Below are 27,786 nucleotides of genomic sequence, written 5' to 3' on the forward strand. Positions count from 1 at the left end.
CTCTTTCTCATCTCCAACATGGCAACATATTAAGGTATAGACCCTTAGTCTCTTCTTATTTATTTTTGAGACAAAATTTTGCTCTTGTTACCCAGGCTAGAGTGCAGTGGCACGATCCCAGCTCACTACAACCCCTGCCTCCTGGGTTCCAGTGATTCTCCTGGCTCAGCTTCCCGAGTAGCTGGGATTACAGGCATGCTCCACCACGCCTAGCTAATTTTTTTTTTTTTTGAGACAGAGTCTTGCTTTGTCACCAAGCTGGAGTGTAGTGGCACGAGCTTGGCTCACCACAGCCTCCACCCCTCAGGTTCAAGCAATTCTCCTGCCTCAGCCTCCCGAGTAGCTGGGACTATAGGCACGTGCCACCATGCCCAGCTAATTTTTTGTATTTTTAGTAGAGATGGGGTTTCACCACATTGGCCAGGATGGTCTCGATCTTTTGGCCTCGTGATCCAACCACCTCTGCCTCCCAAAGTGCTAGAATTACAGGCATGAGCCCTTTTGTATCTTTAGTAGAGACGGGGTTTCACCATGTTGACCAGGCTGATCTCGAACTCCTGACCTTAGGTGATCTGCCCACCTCGACCTCCCAAAGTGCTGGGATTACAGGCATGAGCCACCACATCAGGCCCCTTAGTCTCTTAAGAAGGAGCAGTGAATCTTCTCAACTAAATGTTACAGCTACTTTATAGCTTTCCTCCATGGGGGATATACCACTGGGATTGAGGAGAGGCCATTAGGCCAGGGGAATCGTCAATAGAGCCTGATTATTCTTTCACAACACTCCAGATGCTGGGCCTCAAACAAGCTGGGGAGGGTGGAGATGACAGACACTGCCTACCCTTCTTGTCATCTGTGTGGTCCCTATCATACACCAAGTGGCATACCTTTCATAGGACAGAACTTCTCTGAGAGTCACATTCCTGGATGAAAAATGGCCCTCCATTGACATGTGCCATCATAGAATAGGTGGTGGAAGGACCGTTTGGTTCTAGGAGGAAGAGACCAGTAAAAATAAGCATGCTTTCTCTTTGCCCTGCTGCCAGAACTGCCTGTTCTCACATGACCCACCTTGGCAGTTACCCAGGATGACTGTTGCTCGCTCCCATTTTACAGTAGAGAAAACTCAAAACTGTTGCCCCAGAGTCACATTTGAAGCTGTGGTAGGGCCATCCTCGCCCTGTTGCTTTCTGGTTTGAGCTTTAGATCCAAGGCTGTCCAGGAGAGCCAACTCGTTTACTACAATGGAATCTTCTGCCCTGCCTAGCTAGGGTTGGAAGAGGATCAGCCTCAGCCTTGTGAGTGGGTGGTACAAGATGATTTGACAACTTAAGGATAACATGCAAGCCATAGTTGCACCCTATTACTGGGAAGTGTCCAGTGTGCTGGCAAAACGAGGAGCACCAATCAATACCCAAGTTATAAAAAATAAAATAAAAGCCCTCTTTAAGGCCCACGAAGCCCTTGCTTATATGGGACTTACCAAATTTAAGAGTTGCGTGCACAAGGAGTGGAACTCCCTGACAGTGTAAAGGCAAACATGACTGAAGCTTTCTTCTCACTTACTCTATCCTGACATCAACATTCTGAGGAGCCACAGGAGTACAGGCTTGGCTGGGATGAGGGGCATTAAGAGGGGCTTGGGTGCACCATATACAAAACCACAAGACACAAAGACACTGAGCCTGGAGGGGAGAGTCTGAAATGGGCAGATAACTGGCATGCTGACAGTCTGAGTCTGACATGTCCCAGCAGAAGCAGCAGAAGGGAACAGCATTGACCTTTGGGAGAGTGACAGGATGAGAGCAGAGTGGCTCCATTGGTTGCTGTCTGGGTAGTGCTGGTGCTGAAAGATGAGGGATGCTGATTGAGGTGGGGTGTGTTTTTGTGTAGTATGACTGAGGGTTCCTGCAGGCAGTGCCTCAGTTTCTCCCTTTGGGTCAAGGTCTCAAGCTTTGCAGGTAGTTTTGGCAAGCTGCCCTGGAAGATCACCTGTCTGATAGCTTGCAATCTGGGGGGTGTGTGTGCGCGCGTGAGAGAGAAAGAGGGAGCGGAATGTGTCTGAGCATGGGGGGAATTGGGCCATGCCCCAGGACTTGAGCCATCTCTGGCACAAAAGGAGTTAATGGCAGGGACCGCGCCCCCCCGTGTCCGGGCACGCGCAGCGCGCCCCCTCGGTGCGCGGGCACAGCAGCCAGGCTGCCGGAGAGCTGATCTCGGGGATTCGGGTGCGGAGCCCTTGGCCTGGAGGCGATATGGGTGGTCCGTGGCCCGGTTCAGTCGCTTGCAGCAGCCCGGGGAACAGGTGAGGCCGCCTGCCCCGGTCTCTCATCTTCTAGCTGCCCATACCTTGCCCCCATCCTAACCCCTCCCAATCCCAGGCTCCTCCACTTCCCAGCCAGTGGCCCCCATCCTTCTCAAACCCATGTTCTCCGTTGGCACCCCTGACCCCCCAATCCTCCCCCGCTTCTGTTCTGTCCTCTACCTCCTCCCTAAATCCTGCATCCCTCTCATCCTCCCGCCCATGGTCCCTCTATTTCCACAGCCCATCCCGCATGCTCATCAAAATACCCCTATCAAGGGCCCCCAGCCCCATCCCGGGATTGAACATTGCCAGTCCCCCCTCCCCTGCAGTGCAGCCCCATCCCCCTTCCATCATCGCATCTCATAGCCTGGCTCCCTCCCCCACCCTCTGCAGCCCCCCCACCCAATGGAGGCCTTTATCCTATCCTCTCCCATTCCAGTGCAACTCCATCCCCCAATCCATTCCAAACCCTCTTAGCCCCCAATACTGCAGTTCTCAATATTGGTCCATTCCTGCACAATGCCCGGCGCCCAACACCGCTGCAGCCCCAAAAGTACCCCCAGATGCCATTCTCATCCCTGGCATTGCTGCCTCCCCTTGTCTTCTCCCAAATTGCAAGTTGGACCAGGATGGAGATATTGGTACAGAGGGCGTTTGGGGGTCGGTCCGATTGTCCAGGTGTTCACGGAGGAGGGGCTGCAGGGAATTGACTCAAAGGAGAATTTGGCATTTGGCGCCGAAGGGTTACTGGAGGTATCCCCAAAGGGTTAATGGAATTTGTGGGGTGGGGGCGGCACCGAGGGGGTTAATGGGGGGGTTGCTGGCGGAGAAGCCGTGTGAATGAGCGGTCTGTGCCCCGGAGTTGCCATGGAGACGGTGAATGGGGGGATTGTGTGAACTCAGCTGCGGACTATCCCCCCCCATACACACACCCACCCACTCCCTCCTGCCCCACCTCCCTACTCCTACCCCTTCCTTCCCCTTCCCCTCCTCCCCCGACCCGGGTGCATTCTGGGCAGTGTCTGGGATCTTCCCCCCCATACTTTGCTCCCCATTTCCTCATTTCCTCTGAGCCCCCACCCCTTTAGCCACTTTACCCGCCCTCCCTCCTCTTCCTTTTTCTTCTCTCTCTCTCTGTCTCTTTCACACACACACACACACACACACATTCTCATTCCCCTCTCGTGGTGGCCGATTGCCGGGCGTTCCCGATCTCCCTCCCCCACCCCTCCAGCCAGTTCTTAAAGGAGCAGGCCTGCAATCTCAGAAGGCGGGAGAAATGGAGGAAAACTAAATGTGCATGTGGTGTGTGTGTGTGTGCAGGAGCATGCGGGAGTATCTGTGTGCCTGTGTCTATGTGTTGACTGTGTAACTGTGTCAGAAGGCCTGTGTGTGTCTGAGTGTGTTGCTATTTCTGTTTCTGTCTCCACCTATGTGTCACCATTATGCTGCATGTGTCTGGATATTTACCTATGCGGGTATGTGTGATTATATTTCAGTAAGTCTCTGTGTGTGTCTGAATGTATCACTCTGTGAGGCTCTGGCTGTGTGAGGCATTCTGTCTCAGAATGTGGAACTATATGAGGGGATCTCTGTGGGTTTGGAATGTGTGTCTCTGTGAGTGAATATCACCCTGTCTATGATCCTGGCTTGGTCTCTCTCATTCCCTCTTTGAATCTTTGTGAGTTTATTTCAATGAGTCTCTGAATATGTATCCCCCACACTCCGTTGTTTATTTTATAATACACCGGACGAGTATCCACAATGTCTAGGGTGCTAGGCAGAACTCTTTCTGCCTCACTTATGGAATTCAGTGTGAATTAAGAGAGACCCAGCTGAAAGGACCAAGGCTTAAGGGTTTGGGAGCAATGAGGGCTGAGGAGAAATGTACAGAAGGGTCGCTGGAGGGCCTGGGGACTCTGGTGAATGGCTTTCCTGCCCTCTGCCCTGCCTGAGGGTGAGGGAATCTCTCTGTGGGACTCTGCCAATTTGCTGCTTTCGGTTCTTGTGTCCTGGAGTGAGGTTAACAATCCCACCGTCTCCGGAAGTGGAGGTCCCTGTGTGGGCTTACCAGGTCCCAGGGGCTACACAGCTCTGTTCAAGCAGCATGCCGGGGACCTGGGCTGCATCTCTGTTTCTCCCCACCCCCTGGCTGTCACATGCTACTCTGGCTCCAGCTGACCCTGACGAAGCCCTTTGGCTGTGGAGTTGAAGTTGGGCATCGGGAACTTGCAGTGGCAACAATGTCACTGCCAGTCCCGTTGGATTTTCCAACTGTGGCCAGGCACATAGAATGGTTCTGACTGGGAGTGGATCATCTGTGAGTCCCTGGGCCCCTGGGCATGTGAAACCTCTCCTACCTGTAAGAAAATAACCCAAGCCCAGTGGGGCCCCCAAAGACCAACTCTGCGGCCCTCCCAGACTGTCTTAGATGACGCATACTTCCATCTTTCCACAGGCCTGTCTGGCCCTGAGGAAGTGTCCCCTTTCTGAAGCTGTGGTGCTTGGACGACCTGCTCTCTACGTTGCTGGGCACCTATAGGTGTCCCTCGAGAGCTCAGTTTTGAGGTTCAAGTCAGTGTGGCCATGAAGGGGCTGCCAATCGGGCTGATGCTGTGACCCTGGAGTCTGCCTTTCCTGCCAGTCCCCCTGCCCGGAACATGTGGCTGCGGCTTGGCCCGCCCTCGCTGTCCCTGAGCCCCAAGCCCACGGTTGGCCGGAGCCTGTGCTTCACCCTGTGGTTCCTCAGTTTGGCACTGAGGGCCAGTACCCAGGCCCCCGCACCCACAGTCAACACTCACTTTGGGAAGCTAAGGGGTGCCCGGGTACCACTGCCCAGTGAGATCCTGGGGCCTGTGGACCAATACCTAGGGGTGCCCTACGCAGCTCCCCCGATCGGCGAGAAACGCTTCCTGCCCCCTGAACCACCCCCATCCTGGTCGGGCATCCGGAACGCCACACACTTTCCCCCAGTGTGCCCCCAGAACATCCACACAGCTGTGCCCGAAGTCATGCTGCCAGTCTGGTTCACTGCCAACTTGGATATCGTCGCTACTTACATCCAGGAGCCCAACGAAGACTGTCTCTACCTGAACGTCTATGTGCCAACAGAGGATGGTGAGTGCTGCGGCCAGGCACTGTGCCCTCCCTGCCTCCCGCCTGCCCTGTTGTGTTTGTGGCTTGCACGTGGTTGTGTGCCCTGCAGCATGCGTCTGTCTGTCTGTGAAAATGCTTCTAACCATCATTCTGCTTGGCCTCCCGCCCCCCTCCCTGTTCTTCCCTCTCCAAGCATTGTCCGAGCTCCCATGTGTGAGTGACACTGTTGCCAGGAGGGGCCTGGCCCAGCCTGAGAGCGCTGATGGGTCTAGGTCCAGTGCTGGATGGGGGTCCCCTGGGGGAGTATGGGTCACGGCTGGCAGCTGCCCGCGGGAGGATGCTGGCTCCACCAGGCCCCCCTGTTGCCATTCCACCTGCTTCAAAAGGTGGTAGGTGTGTGTGGCCAAGAGAGCTGGGTGTGTGGGGGGCGGGGGGCAAGCCTGGTGGGCGATGCTTAGGTGCCACCTCTTTCACTAGCTGATGCCTCCTCCCGCGGGGGTCACACTAAGGTAAGTGACAGAAACACAAGGAGATGGTGGGACAGGCTCTCTGCCATGTGCCGCCTGCAGAGCAGCTCAGCTCTTGGGGCCTGGGAGGGTGGGGGGTGCATGCCCCTGGGCAGAGGCCTCCTGTTATTTTTTAGTTTTTTATTCATTTTACAGTAAAGCGGATTTCCAAGGAATGCGCCCGAAAGCCCAACAAGAAAATTTGTAGGAAAGGAGGTAGGTAGCGAGCCGGCGGGGAGGGAGAGAGAGAGAGAGGGAGGGCTGCCTGCCCACCTGCCCTTGCCCCCAGGACCCAGCATTCCTCCAAGTAGCCCAGGCTCAGGGGGCGGTGAGCAGGCATAAGCGCCACCTCATCCGAGGGCCCTGGCTGCTTTGCAAGGAGGATTTGGTGGCCTAAGGCAGGCTCAGAGCAGAAGCAGCAACCCCATTTCTTCCAATCTTCCCAGCCCCAAATTCCACCCTAAAGTGTGTGCCAAAGGCAGAGCCAGTGGCTCTCTCGGTGACACCTCAGGAGAAACTCTAGGAAGCCAAGATGGAGCCAGAGGCTCCACTCTTTTCCTAGTGGGTGGAGCCAGAAGACCACCCCTTCTGTGTTCTTTCTCCCTGATTGAAAGTCTAGACTCAATTCTCCCACCCTGAAACTTAGATCAAACACGTGTACACAGGTTTAGTAACTCCTGCCACACACACCTCTGCCTCCCACCCACCACCTCTGGCCAGAGTGTAGCTGATAGACCCAGGCTGCTGTGGGGGCAGAACTTGTGGGTCTCTGGGAACGATGCACTCCAAAGGAGGCACAAGATCCTGAATTTTAAATTTATCCTCATGCTGAGAGGAGTTTCTCCCCCTGTATACGAATTCTTCCTGTTGGAATACCACTTTATGTTTTCTGTGAAGTGCCTTGGCATTTACCTTATAGAATCCTCCCTACATCTCTGGAAGCGTCTAAGGCAGGAATCAGTATCCCAATTTTACAGATGAGGAAACAGGCCCAGGGGAGTGACTTGCTGCTGCTCAAGGCCCCCGTCGCTGATCTGTGGCAGAGCTGGGACCAAAACCTGGGTCTCTTGACCCTCAGGGCGTGTTCTTTCCACTGTAGCACAGGGAAGCAGCTCCCATCTGCTCATTCCCATCTCCCCAACTCAAAACAATGGTGAGATGTGGCTGGGCTGGGGTGAGTTGGAACAGTAACAGCCTAAGGAACAGGTGGAAAATCACAGCTTGGTCCCTACAACCCTCTGGCAAGCTGGGAGTTTGTTTTCCTTTGATGTCCTAGGGCAGGGTTTCTCAGAATGGGGTTGTCAGGATCCCTGGTATGCGGTGCTCCTTACTGAAAAAGAATTTCTGGGGGCAGAGCCCTGGAACCTACAGGTTGAACAGGAGCCCTGAGTGCTTCTAATGCACACCAGGGTGTGGAGTGAGACCTGCTGCTCTAGGGATAGTATTTCACCACCCAGGACCTCACATACTGTAGGCAATTGACGTTTCTCGCGTGAATTCGGAAGCATCATGGTGCTGCAGAAAGAGTACAGGTCTGGGAAGCACAAGCCCTGAGTCCCAGCTCTGCTGCCAACTCACAGTGAGATTTTAGGCAAGTCTTTTCCTTCAAGAACCTCTGTTTCCACATCCGAGGGTGGTAGGGGACAGTTCTGGCCTTAGCACCCCATTAGCCTGTAAATGAATTCAGGAAGAAGGTCTCTTAAACCTGCAGGAGAGGAGAAAACATGCACATTGACCGTTTCTTAGGAAGAATGATCTCCCAGTAAGAGCCTTGGGCTGTCCAGTCCAGCCCTGAGAGTTTGGCCAAAGAGCAGACTGGAAGCCCCCGCTCAAACACGCACATTTACAATCTTGATTGTTAACTGTGAGCAAGGCCATGTGCTAGGTGTTGTTGGCATGTGGCGGGGTGTGAGGTAGAGGAAAGACTTAAAATGACTGAACGCCTAATCACTGCTCTGAAGAAGCTCCTAGCCTTGTATTAAAACTCAGCTGGTTTGGCCAGGCGCGGTAGCTCACGTCTATAATCCCAGCACTCTGGGAGGCCGAGGCGGGTGGATCACTTGAGTTCAGGAATTTGAGACCAGCCTGGCCAATATGGTGAAACCCTGTCCCTACTAAAAATACAAAAAAAGAAAAATCAGCCAAGCTTGGTGGTATGCACCTGTAGTCCCAGCTACTCGGGAGGCTGGGGCAGGAGAACCGCTTGAACCCGGAGGCGGAGGTTGCAGGGAGCCGAGATCACACCATTGCACTCCAGCCTGGGCAACAAGAGCAAAACTTCGTCTGAAAAAAAAAACCTCAGCTGGTTTCCCTAAGTCCCAGGGGCCCGTCAGGAAGTGGGTTCCAGACAGTGTGAGGGAGGGCATTTGGTTATTTCGCTGTTCAAATTAGTTCCCTACCCAGGACCTGGCGGCCATTTGGAAGAGCGACAAATCCCACCTCTTGAGGGAGACCCATCCCCGAGGGTGGTTAGGATTGTGGTGTGCAAAGGTCTGAGGGCTGGCCTGTCTGGGATCCCAAAGCGGTGCAGGGTCTGGGAATGGTGGTCAGCAGTCAGGCTGGCCTGGGTGAGAGGCATGACATCTAGGAGCTGCTCAGCAAGTGCCAGGCTGAAGGAGCAGAGGCATCTGTGCAAAGGAGGCTGGGACAATGCAGCAACCCAGGGACACTCTCAGAGGGGTTCACAAGGGACCTGTCTTCTAAGTCAGGGATGATGGAAAATGAAAGGTTTCCTGGGGAAGACCTGCCCCATCTCCCCCATTTGGAAGGAATTTGTGTCTGAGGGTGAGCCATTCCTTTCTGTTTGGTAGGCTGTCAACGGTGTGAGGGATGATACCCATGTTCCCTTGGGTTTCTGACGACAGCACTGGCAGGTGTTGAGCTAGTGTGTTAAGACGGTAGGTGCCACTGGAAGTTCAGGGAGCCAGAGGCAATTTCTTCCTAGGGCTGGGCTCTGGTCCTAGTTGAAAAACCATTTTGTAGGATGAGGGCAGTTCCTGTTTTGATGAATGGCTATAAGAAAATCTAGTCGTCAGCCGGGCGCAGTGGCTCACGCCTGTAATCCTAACACTTTGGGAGGCTGACGCAGGTGAATCACAAGGTCAAGAGATCGAGACCGTCCTGGCCAACATAGTGAAACCCCGTCTCTACTAAAAATATAAAAATCATCTGGGTGTGGTGGTACACACCTGTAGTCCCAGCTACTCAGGAGGCTGAGGCAGGAGAATCGCTTGAATCTGGGAGGTGGAGGTTGCAGTGAGCCGAGATTGCACCACTGCACTCCAGCCTGGTGACAGAGTGAGACTTCATCTCAAAAAGAAAAAAAAAAAAAAAAAGAACGAAAATCTAGTCATCAGAGTCCAGACTGGCTGGGAAAAAGGGCTCTTTGCTCCCTTCAGGCTGAGGGTATCTGATGTCATAGATGCAAGAGGGCAAGCCCTGGGATGGCAGCACAGTCCCCTCTGTTTCCACACACTGACCAGCATCCAGGCAGCCGGGCCTCTCCCTCCACAGCCATCGCCAGGATGCACTTCTAGCCTCCTTAGAACAGGAAGGAGAATTTATGCCAACTTAGCCCCAGATCCTAAATGTCTCCCTTCTCACCTCTAGTCTCTTCTTTTTCTCTCCCCTCCTTTCTCCTTCTCTCCCCTCCCCTCCATGCTCCACTGCTTTTCTCATCTATTTCCTCCCTCCCCTCCCCTTTCCCTGCCCCCAGAAAGGTGGCATGGTGCAGTGGAAAGACCATGGGCTTTGGAGTCAAGCAGACCTGGGTTTGAATCGCACCTCTAGCTGTGTGATCTTGAGCAAGTCACTTTACCTCTCTGAACCTCAGTTTCCCCATCAGTGAAACAGGAATAAGGATAGAACGTATCTCACTGGGGTGTAAGGCTCAAACAATATGGCAGAAGTAGAGTGCCTGGCACATGGTAAATATTCAGTACATGATTGGAGCTGTGACCATTATTCCTATCTCTTTGTTTCTCTTCTCTCTCTCTCTCTCTGTCTCTCTCTGTCTCTCTCTCTCTCTCTCTTTCTCTCACCATCCCTTTCTCCTCTTCCCCTTTCTTCTCTTCCTCTCTGGCTCTCTACATCTCAGAGCAATGCTTGCTGCTCTCAACACTGGTTCCTGTGGGCAGGAACCCCATTTGTCATTAACCAGAGCAGGGGCTCCAACAAGGAAGGCCAGAGGGAAAGCTTCATCTCCCATTTTCTCCTGTGGGAATCAGGGTCAGCTGAGGCCCAGCTTGAGCCTGCCCACTGGGCCCCAGGAGCTCAGGCCTGGGGTCCCTGTACGCATTTCTGCCCTAAGTACCTCGTATCCACAGCCTCCACACTTGCTGGCAGTGTCACCCCTCACCCTCAGTACCTGACCCTGCTCTCCAGCTCAACCTGCCTGTGTACACCCGAGCAGCCCCTTCCACCCAGGATGAATCCTTCCCCCGAGCGGGTCTCTGGCTCTGTGCCCTGGCCCACCTGCTGCTACCTCCTTCCTCACTGGAAAGGTAGTTGGTTGAGATGGGCTGTTGGGGACAAGGAAGTGGGGCAGGGCAGTGCAGAGAGGCCAGCACAGCAGGGGTCTGCAACACCATCATCCTGATGAAGGTCTGGGCCTCAGCCCACCCATTCCCTCAGTTCTTGCCATCCCTCCTGCCTGTCCTGGGCCCAGGCCCGGAGCTGGCTTGCTGGGCCACACTGCAGTCATGCTGTTTTTGAATTCTCTCTCTGTTTTGTTCTCTGTTCTGTGCTGTTGTGTCTCCCCGTGTCTGGTCCCCAGGATCCGGCGCTAAGAAACAGGGCGAGGACTTAGCGGATAATGACGGGGATGAAGATGAAGGTATTTGGGGGCTGCAGGGCGCGGAGGCTGGTGCATGGCACAGAGCCCCTCCCCTTCTCGATGGGGAGAAGCCCCGTCTGTCTGTCTGTCCGTCCGTTGGTGTGTTTCTGTTCCTGTATAAGGCCGTTGGGCTGTTCATCTGTCTTTGGCCCCGTTGGCCACTGGGAGTTCCGGGGTGATGGACATGGCTGGCAGGAGCAGGCGACCACAAACAGAGCCATGGGGAGGACATCCTCCCTGCCTGGGTCCCCTGCCCCTTCCCAATCTTCTGTGGTTCAGAGGCACCTGCCCCGTCTGAGCAGCAGGGAGTGGAGAGAAAGCAGGACCCCTGAGGGCAGGGAGAGAACAAAGGCAATGAGACGGCAAGGAGATACCTGTGTTTCGGTGAAGAGACCCCTGTGTCTCACGGGGAGCCTGGCTCTGGGAGAGGGGCCCCACAGGATGGTGAACTGAGGAGTGAGGCAGTCACAACCAAAGGGGCTGGAAAAGCAGCACCAGAACCTCCCCAGCCTTCTCCTAGAAAGAGAGAGTGTCTTGGGGCCCGGGCCTGTAGTAGGTTCAAGACAGGGCCAGAAAGACTGGGCTCAAATGCCAGGCTGAGGCCAGGACACCACAGCCATCAGTAGATGGCATAAGATCCTTGGGCGATGATCGGATCAGCCTTCCTCTTTAAAGAAACAAGTTCTGTTTGCTCAGCAGCAGAGAGCATTCCCTTCCTCCTCCATGCCGTGGCCCTGCCCTTCTGCCCTGGAGGGGCCAGGCAGCTTAGGGGGGCCCAGTGGTGATGGGTAGGGCTGTGCTGGTGTGGCGGGGAGTATTGATCTAGTTCACAGACTGACAGGCTACAGGCAGAGGGGATCAGGCCTGGAGCCTTCTCTTGACCGCCCAGCCCTGATGCCGTGCTGCCTGGGCTCGGGAGCAGCCACTTGGTGAATGGCCTCTGGGGAGGCTCCATCTTCATCTTGGCACTGACTGGGAGCAGGCTCCGTCATTCTTAGTTCTGCCCCATCCCCAGTGCTTCTGGTTAAGTCTGCCCGGGGAGAATGGGGAAATGGGCACATGGCTGAGAAACCATGTCAACAAGGTTCCCCCCACCCTATCTCTGCCATTCACTCCCCTTTCCCCACATCCTTCCTTGTTCTCTCCCTGTGCCACCCTTTATTCCCACACCTCTTGTCTCTGTCTGCACTGGGGGGCCAGCTGCTGCCAATGGCCGTTTTTCCATGTAACTGGTCTAGTCTTGGGGGTTTCAGGGCTCCCCAGCCCCTGCTCTCTAAAGCCATGTCAGGTCCCAGGACTCCTGGGTGCCCAGGGCAGCGACTCACCTGATGTGGCTAAAGGACCAGCCCTTCCTCTTTCTGCTGCCCCCGGCCCCCAGGGCCCAGCCATGGCCCACCGAGGCCTGGCTGTGTCACATGCCTGGCTGCCTTCAGCTGGGAGGCGCTTGAAACCAGAGTCTTTAAAAACATTACTGAAGTCCCACTGTCTCCGGCTGATGCTTGAGCTCCAGGATGAGCAGCCCCATGAGTCCTGCCCTCAGGGATGGCGGTGGTGTCCTGGCACCTGGGATAGCTTTGCTGCCCGCACCCCATTCCCCCAGGCTGCCGGGGGTGGGGGAGATAGGTCATCCCACCCAGCCTGTGTCTCACCCCTTCTCCTTGCAGACATCCGGGACAGTGGTGCTAAACCCGTCATGGTCTACATCCACGGAGGCTCTTACATGGAAGGGACAGGCAACATGATTGATGGCAGCGTCCTCGCCAGTTATGGCAATGTCATCGTCATCACCCTCAACTATCGGGTTGGAGTGCTAGGTATGACTCCCTGCCTGGTGCCTGGAAGGAAGACTGGCTTCTCAAGGGAGGAGGAAAGAATGCTGGGGAATTTAAAAACAGACAGCCTTGCTTCTCTAGCTGGTGCTAATAACCACAGTCAAAATGGTGTTATCTTCTGGCCCCTACTCAAATGCTGGGGGCTTCCCCCTATCCCCAGGCCCTTTCTTGGAAGGTCTAGATGCCACTGGAAATTCAATTCAAACTTCACACCTTCTCTCAGATCCCAAGCCAGTTCTTTGCTCCCAGATTTTCATTTGGTTGAGTTTTGTAGGATGCTCCAATTTTTCGCTGTCCTGTCTTCACCTCTACCCACTCACCCCACATCCCCAAACACCCCACACATGCACGGATATTCTTCCAGTCCACTCCATGGCCACATACCTATTTATTTATCTTCTCGTGTCTACACATCCACCCCGCCCATGCACCTGCAGGCAGACAGTGATTTCTCACTCACCCCCACAAAGCACACACACCTAGCCCCACATTCACATCTCCAGGCCCCTCACACATAAACACGTTCTCCCGGCACTCTAGATAACTCCATGCACATAGTCTCTCCCGAACACATATCCACATACCCACCTACCCACATACCCGCACAGTCTAAGTACTCCACGACTGCACCCCACAGATGGCTCTCACCCTCTGCATATAATATACACACATACATGCTCATATACTTCTCCCCACATCTCCACATCTACACCCATACACATGACAAGTATACACCCACACTCACACTTTCCTCTACCCCCATATTTACAGCTCACACAAAATCCTACACCCTGCACATCCACATCCACACCCAAAGTCCACACGTATACACTTTAAATGGACATAAATATTCCTTCCGCCCACCTCCCACATGTACCCACACACGCCCATATCCCCTGCACACCCCACTTCCGCATCCACTTCACATACCTACTACACACACACACACACACACACACACACATACACCTGTCCCTCACTATCTCCTCAGAAACACAAACCAGCATTCCCCCTCCCTACACACATATGCTCTTACCTGTTTGCCCACACTGTCCCACCCCACACATACACAAATAGCACACACACACCACATCCACATCTACACACATCCCACACACTGCCCTTATGTCATTCCCCTACACATACACCCCACACACACATGTATGCATGCATAGACATGCGCACACTCCTCCATACACAGCCTGCGTATGTACACCCAGCACATACCCGTGTACTTCCCCCTCACCACCCCACAAATACCTATGCATCTGTGTACATGGGGCTGCACCCATATCCATACTTGCACACACCTCTACCCACATCCAACCGCATCCTGCCAGTCCCTGCACACTTCCATACCCCATATATGTGCATTTACACACTCCTTGGACTTTCTCTATGCATGTCCCCCTGCACACTCCCACCCATCACACATATATGCCTGTGCATATGCACTCATTGGCCAAATTCCTCCTTATATGTACCCATACACCTCCCCCCCACATTCTCTGCTGTGCACAAGCTTGTGTTAGTCATTTAGGTCACCCCTGAACTCTGTACCTTCCTTGGTGACCGACCACACCTATCTATGGCCAAGGTCTTGAGGTAAATGAGTGCCTCAGACAGGGTGACTAAGCACACAGGGCCCCGCTCATGCTCCCCCAAGGCCTGCAGCCCTGTAACGGTATGAAGAAACCAACTTCTTCCTGGAGGAAGAGTTTCAGTGGGAGTGTAGGCCGTTCATCAGGTCTGTAGGCGTGGGCGCTAAACCAGCAGTTAGGCATGGCTTATTCCATGGCTAGTTAGGGGACATGACCTTTTATTTTATTTCATTTTTATTTAATTTTTGAGACAGGGTCTCACTCTTGCCCAGGCCAGTCTTGAACTCCTGGACTCAAGTGATCCTCCCACCTCAAGGGCCTTATTTTTATTTGCTTTTTTTTTTTTTTGAGACAAAGTCTTACTCTGTTGCCCAGGCTGGAGTACAGTGGCGGGATCTCGGCTCACTGCAACCTCTGCCTCCCGAGTTCAAGTGACTCTCCTGCCTCAGCCTCCCAAGTAGCTGGGATTACAGGTGCCTGCCACCACACCCAGCTAATTTTTGTATTTTTAGTAGAGACGGGGTTTGACGATGCTGGTCAGGCTGGTCTCGAAAATTCCTGACCTCAGGTGATCCACCCGCCTCAGCCTCCCAAAGTGCTGGGATTACAGGCGTGAGCCACTGTGCCCGGCCTTAATTTTCTCTTGACTATATTGCTTTGTCAGTTCAAATCCCAGAGGCCCCAGGGCTGCATTTCACTTCTGGGTGCAGTTCTGTGTTCAGAATGGCAGTCTCCTCTTAGCTTACAATTAATACTGTGTGAGATAGGAAGATACCTTTTTGGGGTTCAAACTGCAGAAATGATATTCCTTGAAAACAGCGAAGTCTGTGTCCCCTTCAGTGGCACTGGGACACTGGATATGGAGCATGTAGGCCATTGACCCTGGTCTCCCTATGGTCTGGAAGGCTTGAGATGTCACGATTCTGCCCCTGCCCCTCTGTCTTTCTGCATCACCTCAAATACCATGATGAGGTGTTCTGTTCTGTTGAATCTCATGGTACCATGAAGATGGCTGGAAACCCACACACTAGGACTTCACACTTTCTTTTTTTAATTAATTATTATTTTTTGAGACAGAGTCTCACTCTGTCACCCAGGCTGGAGTGCAGTGGCACGATTATGGCTCACTGCAGCCTCGACCTCCCCAGTTCAAATAATCCTCCCACCTCAGCCTTCCGAGCAGCTGGGATTGCAGCCGTGCGCCACCACACCCAGCTAATTTTTGTATTTTTAGTAGAGACAAGGTTTCACTATGTTGGCCAGGCTGGTCTGGAACTCCTAACCTCAAGTGATCCACCCTCGCCTCAGCCTTCCAAAGTGCTGGGATTACAGGTGTGAGCCACCGTGCCTGGCTGGGCTGCACAGTTTCTAAAGAGGAATGAATGTGCAAATGTAATCACACACAGATATACAGACACATGTACATGGTAGTTGAAAGCCAAAAGTAATTTTGCTACTTTCTTTTCTTAGAGTGACAGAAAACACTCAACTCAGCTGCTTAAAAAAATATGAACAACAGTGCTCCATTTTATAAGGTTTATTGGAAAGTACAAAGAATACTAAAAATGTGCTTCAACAGCAGCTAGGAATAAAGAAAGAGACTACGGAAAACAGGGTGAGAGAGAGGAGAAAGCAAGGAAGAGGAGAGGACAAGAGAGATTCAGGGAAAGGAAGCATAGAGGAGACAGAAGGAGAGACTTAGGATTTGGGGAGAGACTTGGCATTTCACATAGGATATGAAGTCTCCACAGTGTCAGTTGGGAGCTGTGGGCCACACAGAAGACTGTCCCTGGTGAGCACTCCGTATGATATCCTGATTTGCTGATTACTTCACAATATTTCAGCTGCTCTAATACTTAAGCTTCTATACCAGAAGTTCTTAACCTTTTGGAGGGTCTTGAACCCTTTTGAGATTCTGATGAAAGCTGTGGACTGTCCCCCAGAATGATGCACACATGGGCACATGCACACACACTTAAGAAAACAATTTTACAGGCCCAGGCACGGTGGCTCACTCCTGTAATCCCAGCACTGGGACAATGAGGCAGGCGGATCACCTGAAGTCAGGAGTTCAAGACCAGCCTGGCCAACATGGTGAAACCTCATCTCTACTAAAAATACAAAAATGAGCCTGTAGTCCCAGCTACTCGGGAGGCTGAGGCAGGACAATCGCTTGAACCTGGGAGGTGGAAGTTGCAGTGAGCCAGGATCACGCCACTGCACTCCAGGCTGAACAACAAAGTCAGGCTCTGTCTCAAAAAAAAAAAAAAAAGAAAGAAAGAAAGAAAAAATAATTTTACAGATCCCCCTGAAGCTCATCCATGAAAGTCAGGTTAAGAACTCCCACTTCAGCCAGGTGTGGTGGCTCACACCTGTATTCCCAGCACTTTGGGAGGCCGAGGCAGGCAGATCACCTGAGATCAGGGGTTCAAGACCAGCCTGGCCAGCATGGTGAAACCCCATCTCTACTAAAAATACAAAAATTAGCCAGGTGTGGTGGTGGGCACCTGTAATCCTAGCTACTTGGGAGGCTGAGGCAGGAAATCGCTGTAACCTGGGAGGTGGAGGTTGCAGTGAGCCAAGATCCCGCCACTGTACTCCAGCCTGGGGGACAAGAGCGAGACTTTGTCTCAAAAAAAAAAATAAAAATAAAAAACTCCCACTTGACAGCTCCCTCTCATTTGGATAACCAGAACAGCACATCAAAGAGCCAGGAACATTCTTCCTTGGCCTTAAGCAGTTGATGATCAAATATTACTGAAAACTCAGAAGGCGTTCTACACTGAGATTTGGTCAGAAGTTCCTCACCATTTCCTGCGTACACTTCAGTTCCTATTCTGGAACACAAATATAATCAATAAGCTCCTATTGGATCCTGGGCAAATGTAAGGTGTTCTTGTCTCTTGGCACCAGATGTAGAACATGGGTTTGTCCCTGATGCTTGGGGATTTTGCTGTGTAGTGGAGCCTTTGTTGTTTTGTTTCCCAAAGCATCCCAGAACAGGTGGCTGGTTTTGGACCCCAGTCATAGGCACTTACTCACTCTCCTTCCCATCAGCTTTCCTGAACACTGAACCCATCAGGCTCTAAGGTGATGATTTTCTCTTTCTTTTCTTTTTTTCTTTTTTCTTTTTTTTTTTTTTTTTTTTTTTGAGACAAAGTCTCACTCTGTTGCCCAGGCTGGAGTGCAATGGTGCAATCTCGGCTCACTGCAACCTCCACCTCCCGGGTTGAAGTAATTCTCCTGCCCCAGGCTCCCAAGTAGCTGGAATTACAGGTGCCCACCAACACTCCCGGCTAATTTTTGTATTTTTAGTAGAGACGGGGTTTCACCATGTTGGCCAGGCTGGTCTCAAACTCCTTACCTCAGGTGATCCGCCCGACTCAGCCTCCCAAAGTGCTGGATTACAGGCATGAGCCACCGTGCCCGGCCTCTAAGGTGATTTTCTAGATGACTTGGGTGATTCATGTATGTTGAGAATGTCACAGGCTAATCCATGGATCCTCTCCAAGGCAGAGGGATAGATATTATTTGAGAAGGCCCCACTGGGCTTAGGCCAACGAAAGAGTCTCCAGCAAGATACAGGATGTGGATATCACTGAGGCTTAGGAAGCAGGAACTTGCCAAATTTGACTCCAGGTTCCAGAACTGAATCCTACATGCTTGCTCAGGTACCCTCCAGGCAAACTGAAAACACAGTAAACATCAAGCCTTGAGTGACACAAGTATCTGGCTTTGTTACAATCTGCCAGATTCCCCCATCTTCTGTTGACAAGCAGTTTACCATGTACTGCAGTATAAACTTGGGCCCAGGGAGACTGGCTCCGATTTACTCTGTTATGGAGTTTGTTATTTCAGCCTTCATTCTCACATGATTTCTGTGGATAATTGAGTTACTGGGGAAATAGCAGTCAGTGACCTCTCCCAGAATGCCAGATTTTGTGTGCTTCTGGTTGGGCAGGTTGCTGTCATCTGCCTGAGCCTGTTGGAGATAGTATTTCAAGCACTCTTCTTGGAATAGGGATCATTGGCATGGCATCATCCACATGCTTCAGAGCCCCTTATCTAGAGGCTCACAGGATCTGAAGGAGCAGGGAGTGATGGTCAAATCCTCCATCCAATACCCTTAAGTCAGGAGTTCGAGACCAACCTGGCCAACATGGCAAAGCACTGTCTCTACTAAAAATACAAAAATTAGCCAGGTGTGCTGACAGGCGCCTGTAATCCCAGCTACTCGGAAGGCTGAGACAGGAGAATAACTTGAACCTGGGAGATCTCAGTGAGGCTAGGTCTCAGTGAGCCGAGATCGTGCCATTGCACTCCAGCCTGAGTGACAAGAGTGAAACTCTGACTCAAAAAAAAAAAAAAATCAAAAACAAAATCCTCCATCCAGCTCTTTCAGGCCTTTGTTTCTAATCCAGGAAATCGGTACATGTTGAAAAAATCCGCTCTACTATATCCAAATGCAGGCTTTGCCTGCTGATTAGGGCAGACAAAGTTTGATACATTTTAGTACATGATGCCTTGTCAAAGGCTGAAGCCAAGTCCACTATTGCCTAAATCAAAGAAAAGGAAAAGAGAATACAGGGGAGGGAGAGAGGAGGGAGGGAGGACTAACAGAAGGACAGAGTGATTTCTGCCGGAGGGTCCCAAGGCTTGGGCAGTTGGATTGGAGCTTGGTCAACAGAGTTGGAGTTTGGGGATTTTTTGTTTTTTAGAGATGGAGTCTCGTTCTATCCCCCAGGCTGGAGTGCAGTGGGGTAATCACAGCTCACAGCAGCCTTGACTCCTAGGCTCAAATGGTCCTCCAGCCTCAGCCATCTGAGTAGCTGGGACTACAGGCATGCACCACCACAACTGGCTAATTTATTTTGTTTTAAAAATAAAAGGAGACAGGGCCTTGCTACATTGCCCAGGTTGGTCTCAAACTTCTGACCTCATGTGATCCTCCCGCCTCAGCCTCCCAAAGTGCTGGGATTACACGCGTGAGCCACCATGCCCGGCCAAGTTTTTAAGACTCAAAGGAGCAGCTTCAATTTCTGAATGGGCCACACAAAGGAGAATCTGGTTTCCTTGTCTGGAGGAGCAAGGGTTCCTTTGTTCATCCTCATTCAGGCTTTGTCTAATTCATTCTCATTTCCTCATCTGGAACCTGGGGCTACAAAGGACTTGTGACTAGGGCCTGGGAGGAATAACTAAGTACTTTACATACTTAATTGTACCAGAGGTAAATTAATAATACACTTGAAGAGGATGAGATGAGCTCTTTGCAGAAGCTAGGTACAGAAGGACTTGAGAAAGGCAGCGGTGCGGTCTTGTGACTGCTTGAGTCTATTTGAATTCAGCCTCTGCCTGTAGACTGCAAGGACTGCCAGAGAGCTCTCTGGGAGCTCTGGGAGCCTCCTTCAACATGGCTGCTCGCAAAGTTGATTCCAGGTGCTGTGAATGAGCTTTTAACTGGGGAGTCAAAAATACTGATCCAAGTGTGGGTTTCCAATACGTAGGAGCTCCACAATTACCCACCTGCAAAGATCTCTTCCAAAAGCCTAGGGCAGAAGACAGAGCCTTCCAAGGAACCCAAGGATTCAGGGAAGAGAGATGAAATAAGGCCGCCGGATCAGTCTAAAATGGAAGCAGAGTAGGGGGGAATATAGGACATCTCTGTGGGATAGCCAGCAGGTGGGCAGGAAGGTAGTCTCCATGGCAACAAGTCTCCACAGCAGCAAATCCCAGCAGGTGGGTGGGAAGGTAGTCTCCATGGTGACATGTCTCCTCAGCAGCAAATCCCAATGGGGGGGCGGGAAGACCTGTTTCTGTGGTAACGTACTGCACTGACTTCCCCATTTCTCCATCAGATGAAAAAGATGGTCTGACCCGGTGGTTTCTCAACTTTAGCAGGTATCAGCATCACCTGGAGAGCTTGTTAAAAACACAGATTGCTGCCCCCCCCCCAGAGTTTCTGATCCATTTGGCCTCCAAGGAAGGGAAATGAGGACCTGCCCCGAAAATGAGGGGAAGGGCACCATTAAGGCCCTGGAAAGAAGTGAAGAGGGGCTGATTTATACAGGAAGGGCAAGGAGAGCTTAGGGATTGTTGCCTCTTGGGATCATCTACACTTCCTTTGGAGAGAGAAGAAAAGGGAAAGAGCAGTAACTATAGCGCTACAATGTGGCGAGCATGTTATAGATGCTTATGTTCCTTTTATCGTTGTTACAAGCCTGTGAGGTATTTTTATCCCCATTTTACAGAAAAGGAAACTGTGGCCCAGAGATTTTAAATAAAGTGTCCAAAGCTACGTGGCTAAGATGTGATACAGGCAGGATTCAAATCAAGGGCTGACTCCAAGATTGCTGCTCTTTGCATTCTATCTTGCCAGACGTTAGGGTAAGGTCCCCAGTAGTACATCAGGGCAGAGAATGCTGAGTTCTGGACATTTGTAGTTTCTGCAGTTTGTCTCCCACCTAGAGGCATCCACTTCAAATGGTCTGCAGACCCCTCCTTCCAAACTGGATAACAGGTGGGAGGCAAGGAGCCAACCTCTCCTCTGTTGACCTTGCAGAAAGGAGCAGTGGTTTAAGTTAGTCAGGTGGGAAGAACTACGTTGTGTGCTCATTCTCTATCCCCACCTCCCCTGATGACCGTACCTGCCATCATCACCCAAATCGTCCATCCCTCTGCCTTCACTGCCCTCATGCCCTTTGTCAAATCCAGGTTTCCTGAGTACTGGAGATCAGGCTGCCAAGGGCAACTATGGGCTCCTTGACCAGATCCAGGCCCTCCGCTGGGTGAGCGAGAATATTGCCTTCTTTGGGGGAGACCCCCGCCGGATCACCGTCTTTGGCTCAGGCATTGGAGCATCCTGCGTCAGCCTCCTCACGTTGTCACATCACTCTGAGGGTGAGTAACTCATGGGGCAAAACATGAACTAGCCAAGTGCCAGCTGCCCAATGTGCCCCATCCATGCCCCAAGGCATCTAAGGGAATCAGCCAGTTCTCTTCTACCAGCTTGGTATCCCTTTGGCAAGAAGTGGAAGAGAAATATTTCTCTGAGAGAAGTAGTACTTCTCTTGAAGTGGGAGAGGGAAGAAAAAGAATTTCATTTATGTCCCAGGAAAGTAGGATTCTCCTTCTGATGTGGGAATCTTATTTGGGGCAGTGGAAATAGAACAATTGTCCCCTCAGAGGACAATAGTTTGGCAGGGGTTGTGGGGGATCTTTCAGTATGGGAAGGACATGTTACTTCACAGTAGAGATATAGGGTGGAAATTGATTTCTAGGTGTAAGAAACACTCATTCTCTGCCTTTCTCTCTGAAGAGCAAGTCTGTACAAAAGGGGAAATGTCCTTGAGGGGAAGTGGGTCTGAAATGAGAGTCCCTTACCCATGAGGTGGGCTCCTTCCACGGGACGATGGTTTATTATCGCACTCCGGACCTCCTCCTGGGCTGTGCATGCCACCAGGGAGATTCGCGGTCTTGGCCTCTCTCCTTGTGGTGGGTCCCTTTGCCAGTGACCGACCCTTCCAAGAGAGCAGAATAGGTCCTTTTCGCTCGGCAGGAAATGTTCTCTCCACCTCTGGATGACAGGGAACATTCTATCTCTGAGAGGCAAAGCTGAGCTTCTCATGAAGACAAGATCTTCCTGAAATAGTTGCCCTTTTCTGAAGTAAGGAAATCTGTGAGCAAGGACGCTTTTTTTCTTTTTTCATTGAACACTAACCCTCTAAGTTAGTGACATTCTCACACGAAGACTTTCCATCTCTCTGAAGAAGTTCTGTCTCTCTGAGAGAGAAGAACTACCTTCTTTGACCTAGAAATTCTGTCTTTGCCCCTCCAGGGACTACCCTGGTGAGGGAAGACTTAGATAGGATCTGCATCTCTAAAGAGGAGAATGTGTTCCTAGGTGACCATAGTGGGAACCAGAATTTCCCCTTTTTCCCCAAAGGAGGGTGAAATGACATGCTGTAAGTGTGCCTCGGTCCGAAAAGACGTTCAGTGCCTCCTCTGACTGGGGACTCCCCCCACAGGAGAAGAAAGCTTTTCCCGGACTGGTGCTATGATTTGTCTCATAGCGGGGCCTGTGTCTCTGGAGGTTTGACTTCTTTTTTTTTTTTTTGAGACAAGGTCTCACTCTGTCACCCAGGCCGTAGTGCAGTGGTGCAATCATAGCTCACTGCAACCCCTGCCTCCCAGGCTCAAGTGATACTCCTGCCTCAGCCTCCAGAGTAGCTGGGGACTACAGGTGCATGCCACCATGCCAAGCTAATTTTGGGCAGAAATTTTTTTTTGTAGAGATGGGGTTTCGCCATGTTGCCCATGCTAGTCTCGAACTCCTAAGCTCAAGCGATCCACCTACCTCTGCCTCTCAAAGTGTTGGGATTACAGGCGTGAGCCACTGTGCCTGGCCGAGGTTTGACTTCTTTAAAGATCTGTTCTCTGTTTTTCTGTAATTGATGCGTGGATAATAATCTTTGGAAAAATGAGACTCGTTTAAGTAGTAATGTATCATTTTCTTTCCCTCTCTTTCCACTCATACAAACTGCCACTGATGCAAACTCCCTTTCTCTTAAAGGAATGAAGTTGTGTGCCTGAGGGACAAATTTTCCCTTGGGAATGTTGGGGCCAGGGAGAGAATTATACCATTTTTTTTTTTCTAGAGAAGGAAAAATTATCTTCTTTTTGAGTTTGGGGGACTGGCTCCCTCTCAGCTAGGGGAAAATCTGAATTTGAAGTATCAGTAGCTTCAGATAAAAAGAAAGTCTTGGCTAGGCACAGTGGCTCATGTCTGTAATCCCAGCACTTTGGAAGGCCGAGGCAAGAGGATCACCTGAGGTCAGGAGTTCGAGACCAGCCTGACCAACATGGTGAAACCCTGTCTCCACTAAAAATACAAAATTAGCTTGGCGGGGTGGTGCATGCCTGTAATCTCAGCTACTGGGGAGGCTGAGGCAGGAGAATCACTTGAACCTGGGAGGCAGAGGTTGCGGTAAGCCGAGATTGCACCACTGCACTCCAGACTGGGCACCACTGCACTCCAGACTGGGCAACAAGAGCAAAACTGTGTCTCAGAAAAAAAAAAAAAGGAAAATCTTAGTTAGAGACCACAGATGGGGAGCACAGGTTCCCTGGAGACTTTCAGACCCCAAGGCCTTTGCCCTTGTGCTCCTTCCCCAAACCCTCAGAATGTGGGGCTCTTGCCTGCCTGCATTTCTCATCTCTCATGAAAAAGACTCCTTTGTGGTGCAAGCGCCAGCTCCCTGGTGGTGTGCTGGCACAGAGCTGGGCCCAGCTGGGCAGGAAGCAAGAAGGGAAGACAAGGAGAGATAAAGAGAGGCGGCATAAGGAGGCTGATGTCTGGGATTTAAGGGGTTAATTCTTTCTGACATTGCCTTAACCCCTAAGTTACCAGCCATGGTACCAGGACAGGGAAGGGATGGAGGAAGCAGTCAGGCAAGGGGCTCAGCAACTCCTCCTTTGGCCCCACATCATCCCCTGCCAAAAGAGTTGTTCCCCCTTTCTAGCCCATTGAAACCGTGAGGCAGCCTCAATGGCAGAGGAATGAGGGGACTTATGGCTGTGGATGACATGATAGATCTGACCTGGTGCTGTCTGTCTTCTGTAGGACTTTTCCAGAGAGCCATCATCCAAAGTGGGTCTGCTCTGTCCAGCTGGGCTGTGAACTACCAACCAGTGAAGTACACCAGCCTGCTGGCAGACAAAGTGGGCTGTAATGTGCTAGACACCGTGGATATGGTGGACTGTCTTCGGCAAAAGAGTGCCAAGGAGCTGGTAGAGCAGGACATCCAGCCAGCCCGCTACCACGTGGCCTTTGGCCCTGTGATTGATGGTGATGTCATTCCTGATGACCCTGAGATCCTCATGGAGCAGGGCGAGTTCCTCAACTATGACATCATGCTAGGTGTCAACCAGGGCGAGGGTCTCAAGTTTGTGGAAGGGGTGGTGGACCCTGAGGATGGTGTCTCTGGCACTGACTTTGACTATTCTGTCTCCAATTTTGTGGACAATCTATATGGCTATCCTGAGGGTAAGGATACCCTTCGAGAGACCATCAAGTTCATGTATACAGACTGGGCAGACCGTGACAACCCTGAGACCCGCCGTAAAACACTGGTGGCACTCTTCACTGACCACCAGTGGGTGGAGCCCTCAGTGGTGACAGCCGATCTGCACGCCCGCTACGGCTCACCTACCTACTTCTACGCCTTCTATCATCACTGCCAGAGCCTCATGAAGCCTGCTTGGTCAGATGCAGCTCATGGGGATGAAGTACCCTATGTTTTTGGGGTTCCTATGGTAGGCCCCACTGACCTTTTCCCCTGCAACTTCTCCAAGAATGATGTTATGCTCAGTGCTGTCGTCATGACCTATTGGACCAACTTTGCCAAGACTGGGTAAGGAGAAAACAGGGGTTTTTTCTTCTTTGGGACCCCAGCATGCCCTCCCCTCTGCTCCTCTAGCTAAACCTCTTCCATCATCTCCCTTCTTAAGATATTCCCAAAATCTTACTTGGTACCACTTCACTCATCCTCCTATCTCCCCTTCCTGAGTCTCTCATGCCATTTTTCCTTCCTTCAAAAATGTTGTTGAGGCTCAAAACTCAGTTAGCATCGGGACTGGGAAGAAATGAGAGTTACTGGAAGAATTATGGGATTTAGCCAAGCCCAGTGGCTCACAGCTGATATGCTCAAGGCAGATCACTTGAGCTTAGGAGTTTAAGACGAGCCAGCACAACATAGAAAGACTCTCTCTAAAAGAAAAAGCATTAGCTGGGCATGGTGGTGGGTGCCTGTAGTCCCAGCTACTTGGGAGGCTGCAGTGGGAGGATCACTTGAGCCCTGGCGATTGGGGCTACAGTGAGCTGTGATCACGCCACTGCACTCAAGCCTGGGTGACAGAGCGAGACCTTATCTCAAAACAAAAAACTATGGGATTCAAGGTTAGCTGGTCAGAGGCCATGCGAAGTAGGAATGCAGTACATTCAGAAAGAGCCTTCAGGTTCAGCAACTTCTGCTTGCTTAATAAAAAAGAAAGGGCCTTTGAGCACTCCTGGCAAAACTGGGCAGCTGAAAAGATTGATTATGCTCAGTAACATGTGCAAAGAAAAAGCGTCTATGGCCTTAATCTTAAAGGATGAGCACCAGGAAGGAGGAGATAGGAGTTCAAACCTTGGGGAAGAAGCAGGAGTGGACAGAGCAGGGGGACCCTGGAAAAGATGGAAATGGTGGGAAGTTCTGAACTGGGAAAGAGGTTTAGGGGTGGCTGTGAGAGGAAAAATGCTGGACCTTTTCCTCATCCAGATAGAGTGGTGACCCCAGATTTCCATGTGGTATTTCAGGGATCCCAACAAGCCGGTCCCCCAGGACACCAAGTTCATTCACACCAAGGCCAACCGCTTTGAGGAAGTGGCCTGGTCCAAATACAATCCCCGAGACCAGCTCTACCTTCACATCGGGCTGAAACCAAGGGTCCGAGATCATTACCGGGCCACTAAGGTGGCCTTTTGGAAACATCTGGTGCCCCACCTATACAACCTGCATGACATGTTCCACTATACGTCCACCACCACCAAAGTGCCGCCTCCGGATACCACCCACAGCTCCCACATCACCCGCAGGCCCAATGGCAAGACCTGGAGCACCAAGCGGCCAGCCATCTCACCTGCCTACAGCAACGAGAACGCCCAGGGGTCCTGGAATGGGGACCAGGATGCAGGGCCACTCCTGGTGGAGAACCCTCGTGACTACTCCACTGAATTAAGTGTCACCATCGCCGTGGGGGCCTCCCTCCTGTTCCTTAACGTTCTGGCCTTTGCTGCCCTCTACTACCGTAAGGACAAACGGCGCCAGGAGCCCCTGCGGCAGCCTAGCCCTCAGCGGGGAGCCGGGGCCCCTGAATTGGGAGCTGCTCCAGAGGAGGAGCTGGCAGCATTACAGCTGGGCCCTGCCCACCACGAGTGTGAGGCCGGTACCCCCCATGACACACTGCACCTCACTGCATTGCCCGACTACACCCTGACCCTGCGGCGGTCCCCAGATGACATCCCACTCATGACCCCCAACACCATCACTATGATCCCCAACTCCCTGGTAGGGCTGCAGACATTGCACCCCTATAACACCTTTGCCGCAGGGTTCAACAGTACCGGGCTGCCCCACTCACACTCCACTACCCGGGTATAGCTCCAGCTCAGAGCACAGCCTGTCTCCCGGCTCCCTCCCTCCCAGATCCAGGAACACATGCACACACAGACACACACACACAGACACACACACACACACATATAGATGTATACGCACGCACCCACACCCTACAGCAGACCCACCTGCACAAACATAGACAGATATGGACATGCACCCGCATGTACAAAAACACAGATACAGAAGTAAACCTGAACAAACCCTTCAAATGGGGACGCAGATGAGTCCTTGGTAAACTGAGGACCCATGAAACAGCAGCTGAAGCCAGCTCCCCGAGCCTGACCACAGACACTCCCGGGGGGCCTGAAAGCAACAGCTGGACACCCCCTTGGTGCTCGCCTTCGGCCTCTCTTGGAACTGCACCACCGACCAACTCCAGACTTGGGAGCTTTAAAGAGCAGAATAGCTCTTCCTCCCTGAGACTTGGTCTTTTTTCTGGGTCTTGTTTTGTTGATTTTTCTTTTTTAATTTTGGAACAAATGCTTTTCCAACCCATGAGTAATAAGAGGCTCTGCAAGGGAGGGCTCCAGGCCCGAAGGTCTCTCTGGCCCTGGGACCCCCAGTGCTCACACAATCAGACCAAGGAACAGGACCCCCAGGAAAGAAACAGATTCAAGCAAGACCATGGGGTGGAAGGAGAAAGGGGCTAGTGCTGGATGGGGCTAGAGGGATGTAGGGGAGAGATCTCCAACTCTGTGTCTGTGTGGAGGCCTGCAGAGCCTGAAGGTTGACCTGCTTCCCCAAAGGCCAGCACCATTGGCCTGGCCAGACCAGGGGACCTTAGATTTGGTGAACAAGGTACGGTGGCCAGGCCACGTCATTATTGGACCCCTGGGTCTGATCTGGATTTTGCCTCTGCCCTTGGGGAAATGCTATCAGAAATTCGCCCAATTTTCTTTACAGTCTCTTTTGTGTCTGTCATTTCTCTTTCAAAAAGGCGGTGTTTTTTGTTGTTGTTGGCTTTTTTTTTTTTAAAGAAAAGTTCTTAAAACACTAACGGAAACCCATGGAGTTTGTCCTTTGTAAAAATTTTAAACAGTGTCTTGATATAAAAATAAAAAATCCAGTTAGCACTCCCAACCTGCCTCCCTTGCACAGGCCTTGCCCCAACAGACCTCTGAGCAGGATGCCCCTGTGGGCTGGGAATCCGTCAATCAGGCAGCCTCCCCCTGCCTCCTGTATCTTTAAGCTGATACATGTCTGGGCTGCACTGTGTGGAGAGAAGGGGGGCCCTGCACGAAGGCCTCTCCAATCTTAATCAGGTTGCTGTTCCCATCTCCCTGCCCCCAGCACGCTGGGTTCCTGCAGCTGAAGCCTCCTCTCAGCATCTCAGGCCTCCTAACAAAACGGCAAAAATAATACTTCCTTCCTCCTCTGCCACCGCTGCAGCCTCCTCC

The 27,786-nt window shown here is 51.9% G+C and overlaps 1 protein-coding gene and 1 long non-coding RNA gene across 4 annotated transcripts in view; one reads left to right on the forward strand and one right to left on the reverse strand.

The window, feature by feature from the left end:
• Positions 1-2,153: 2,153 nt before the first annotated feature.
• NLGN3 (neuroligin 3) lies at positions 2,154-27,469 on the forward strand. 3 transcript variants are annotated; one of them, XM_032255894.1, is made up of 8 exons: positions 2,154-2,305; positions 4,764-5,422; positions 6,064-6,123; positions 10,682-10,741; positions 12,406-12,555; positions 20,886-21,071; positions 23,794-24,583; positions 25,528-27,444. In XM_032255894.1, exons 2-8 carry the CDS (start codon positions 4,966-4,968, stop codon positions 26,369-26,371), a joined length of 2,547 nt encoding a protein of 848 aa, XP_032111785.1. In that variant the 5' UTR covers positions 2,154-2,305; positions 4,764-4,965; the 3' UTR covers positions 26,372-27,444. The 3 variants fall into 3 exon arrangements, with proteins under 3 accessions (XP_032111785.1, XP_032111787.1, XP_032111786.1); XM_032255895.1 differs by lacking the exon at positions 6,064-6,123 and having other exon boundaries at positions 2,182-2,305; positions 25,528-27,469; XM_032255896.1 differs by lacking the exons at positions 6,064-6,123; positions 10,682-10,741 and having other exon boundaries at positions 2,172-2,305; positions 25,528-27,469.
• Positions 21,721-27,786, reverse strand: part of LOC116535087 — a 34,195-nt gene continuing 28,129 nt past the window's right edge. The window contains exon 2 of the long non-coding RNA XR_004262036.1: positions 21,721-21,772. This is a non-coding gene — a long non-coding RNA (uncharacterized LOC116535087). The remainder of the gene's footprint in view (positions 21,773-27,786) is intronic.

Source organism: Sapajus apella, unplaced genomic scaffold, assembly GCF_009761245.1.
Source record: "Sapajus apella isolate SASKATOON/1434 unplaced genomic scaffold, GSC_monkey_1.0 scaffold91, whole genome shotgun sequence".
In the NCBI taxonomy this organism is placed as follows: domain Eukaryota; kingdom Metazoa; phylum Chordata; class Mammalia; order Primates; family Cebidae; genus Sapajus; species Sapajus apella.

What these genes read in the sequence shown, in the direction of transcription:
- NLGN3 (XM_032255894.1), top strand. Translation starts at nt 4,966, where the DNA reads ATGTGGCTGCGGCTTGGCCCGCCCTCGCTGTCCCTGAGCCCCAAGCCC. An exon ending in GAAAATTTGTAGGAAAGGAG is followed by an intron (nt 6,124 to 10,681) that starts GTAGGTAGCGAG and finishes TCTGGTCCCCAG; the next exon opens with GATCCGGCGCTAAGAAACAG. An exon ending in CTATCGGGTTGGAGTGCTAG is followed by an intron (nt 12,556 to 20,885) that starts GTATGACTCCCT and finishes TGTCAAATCCAG; the next exon opens with GTTTCCTGAGTACTGGAGAT.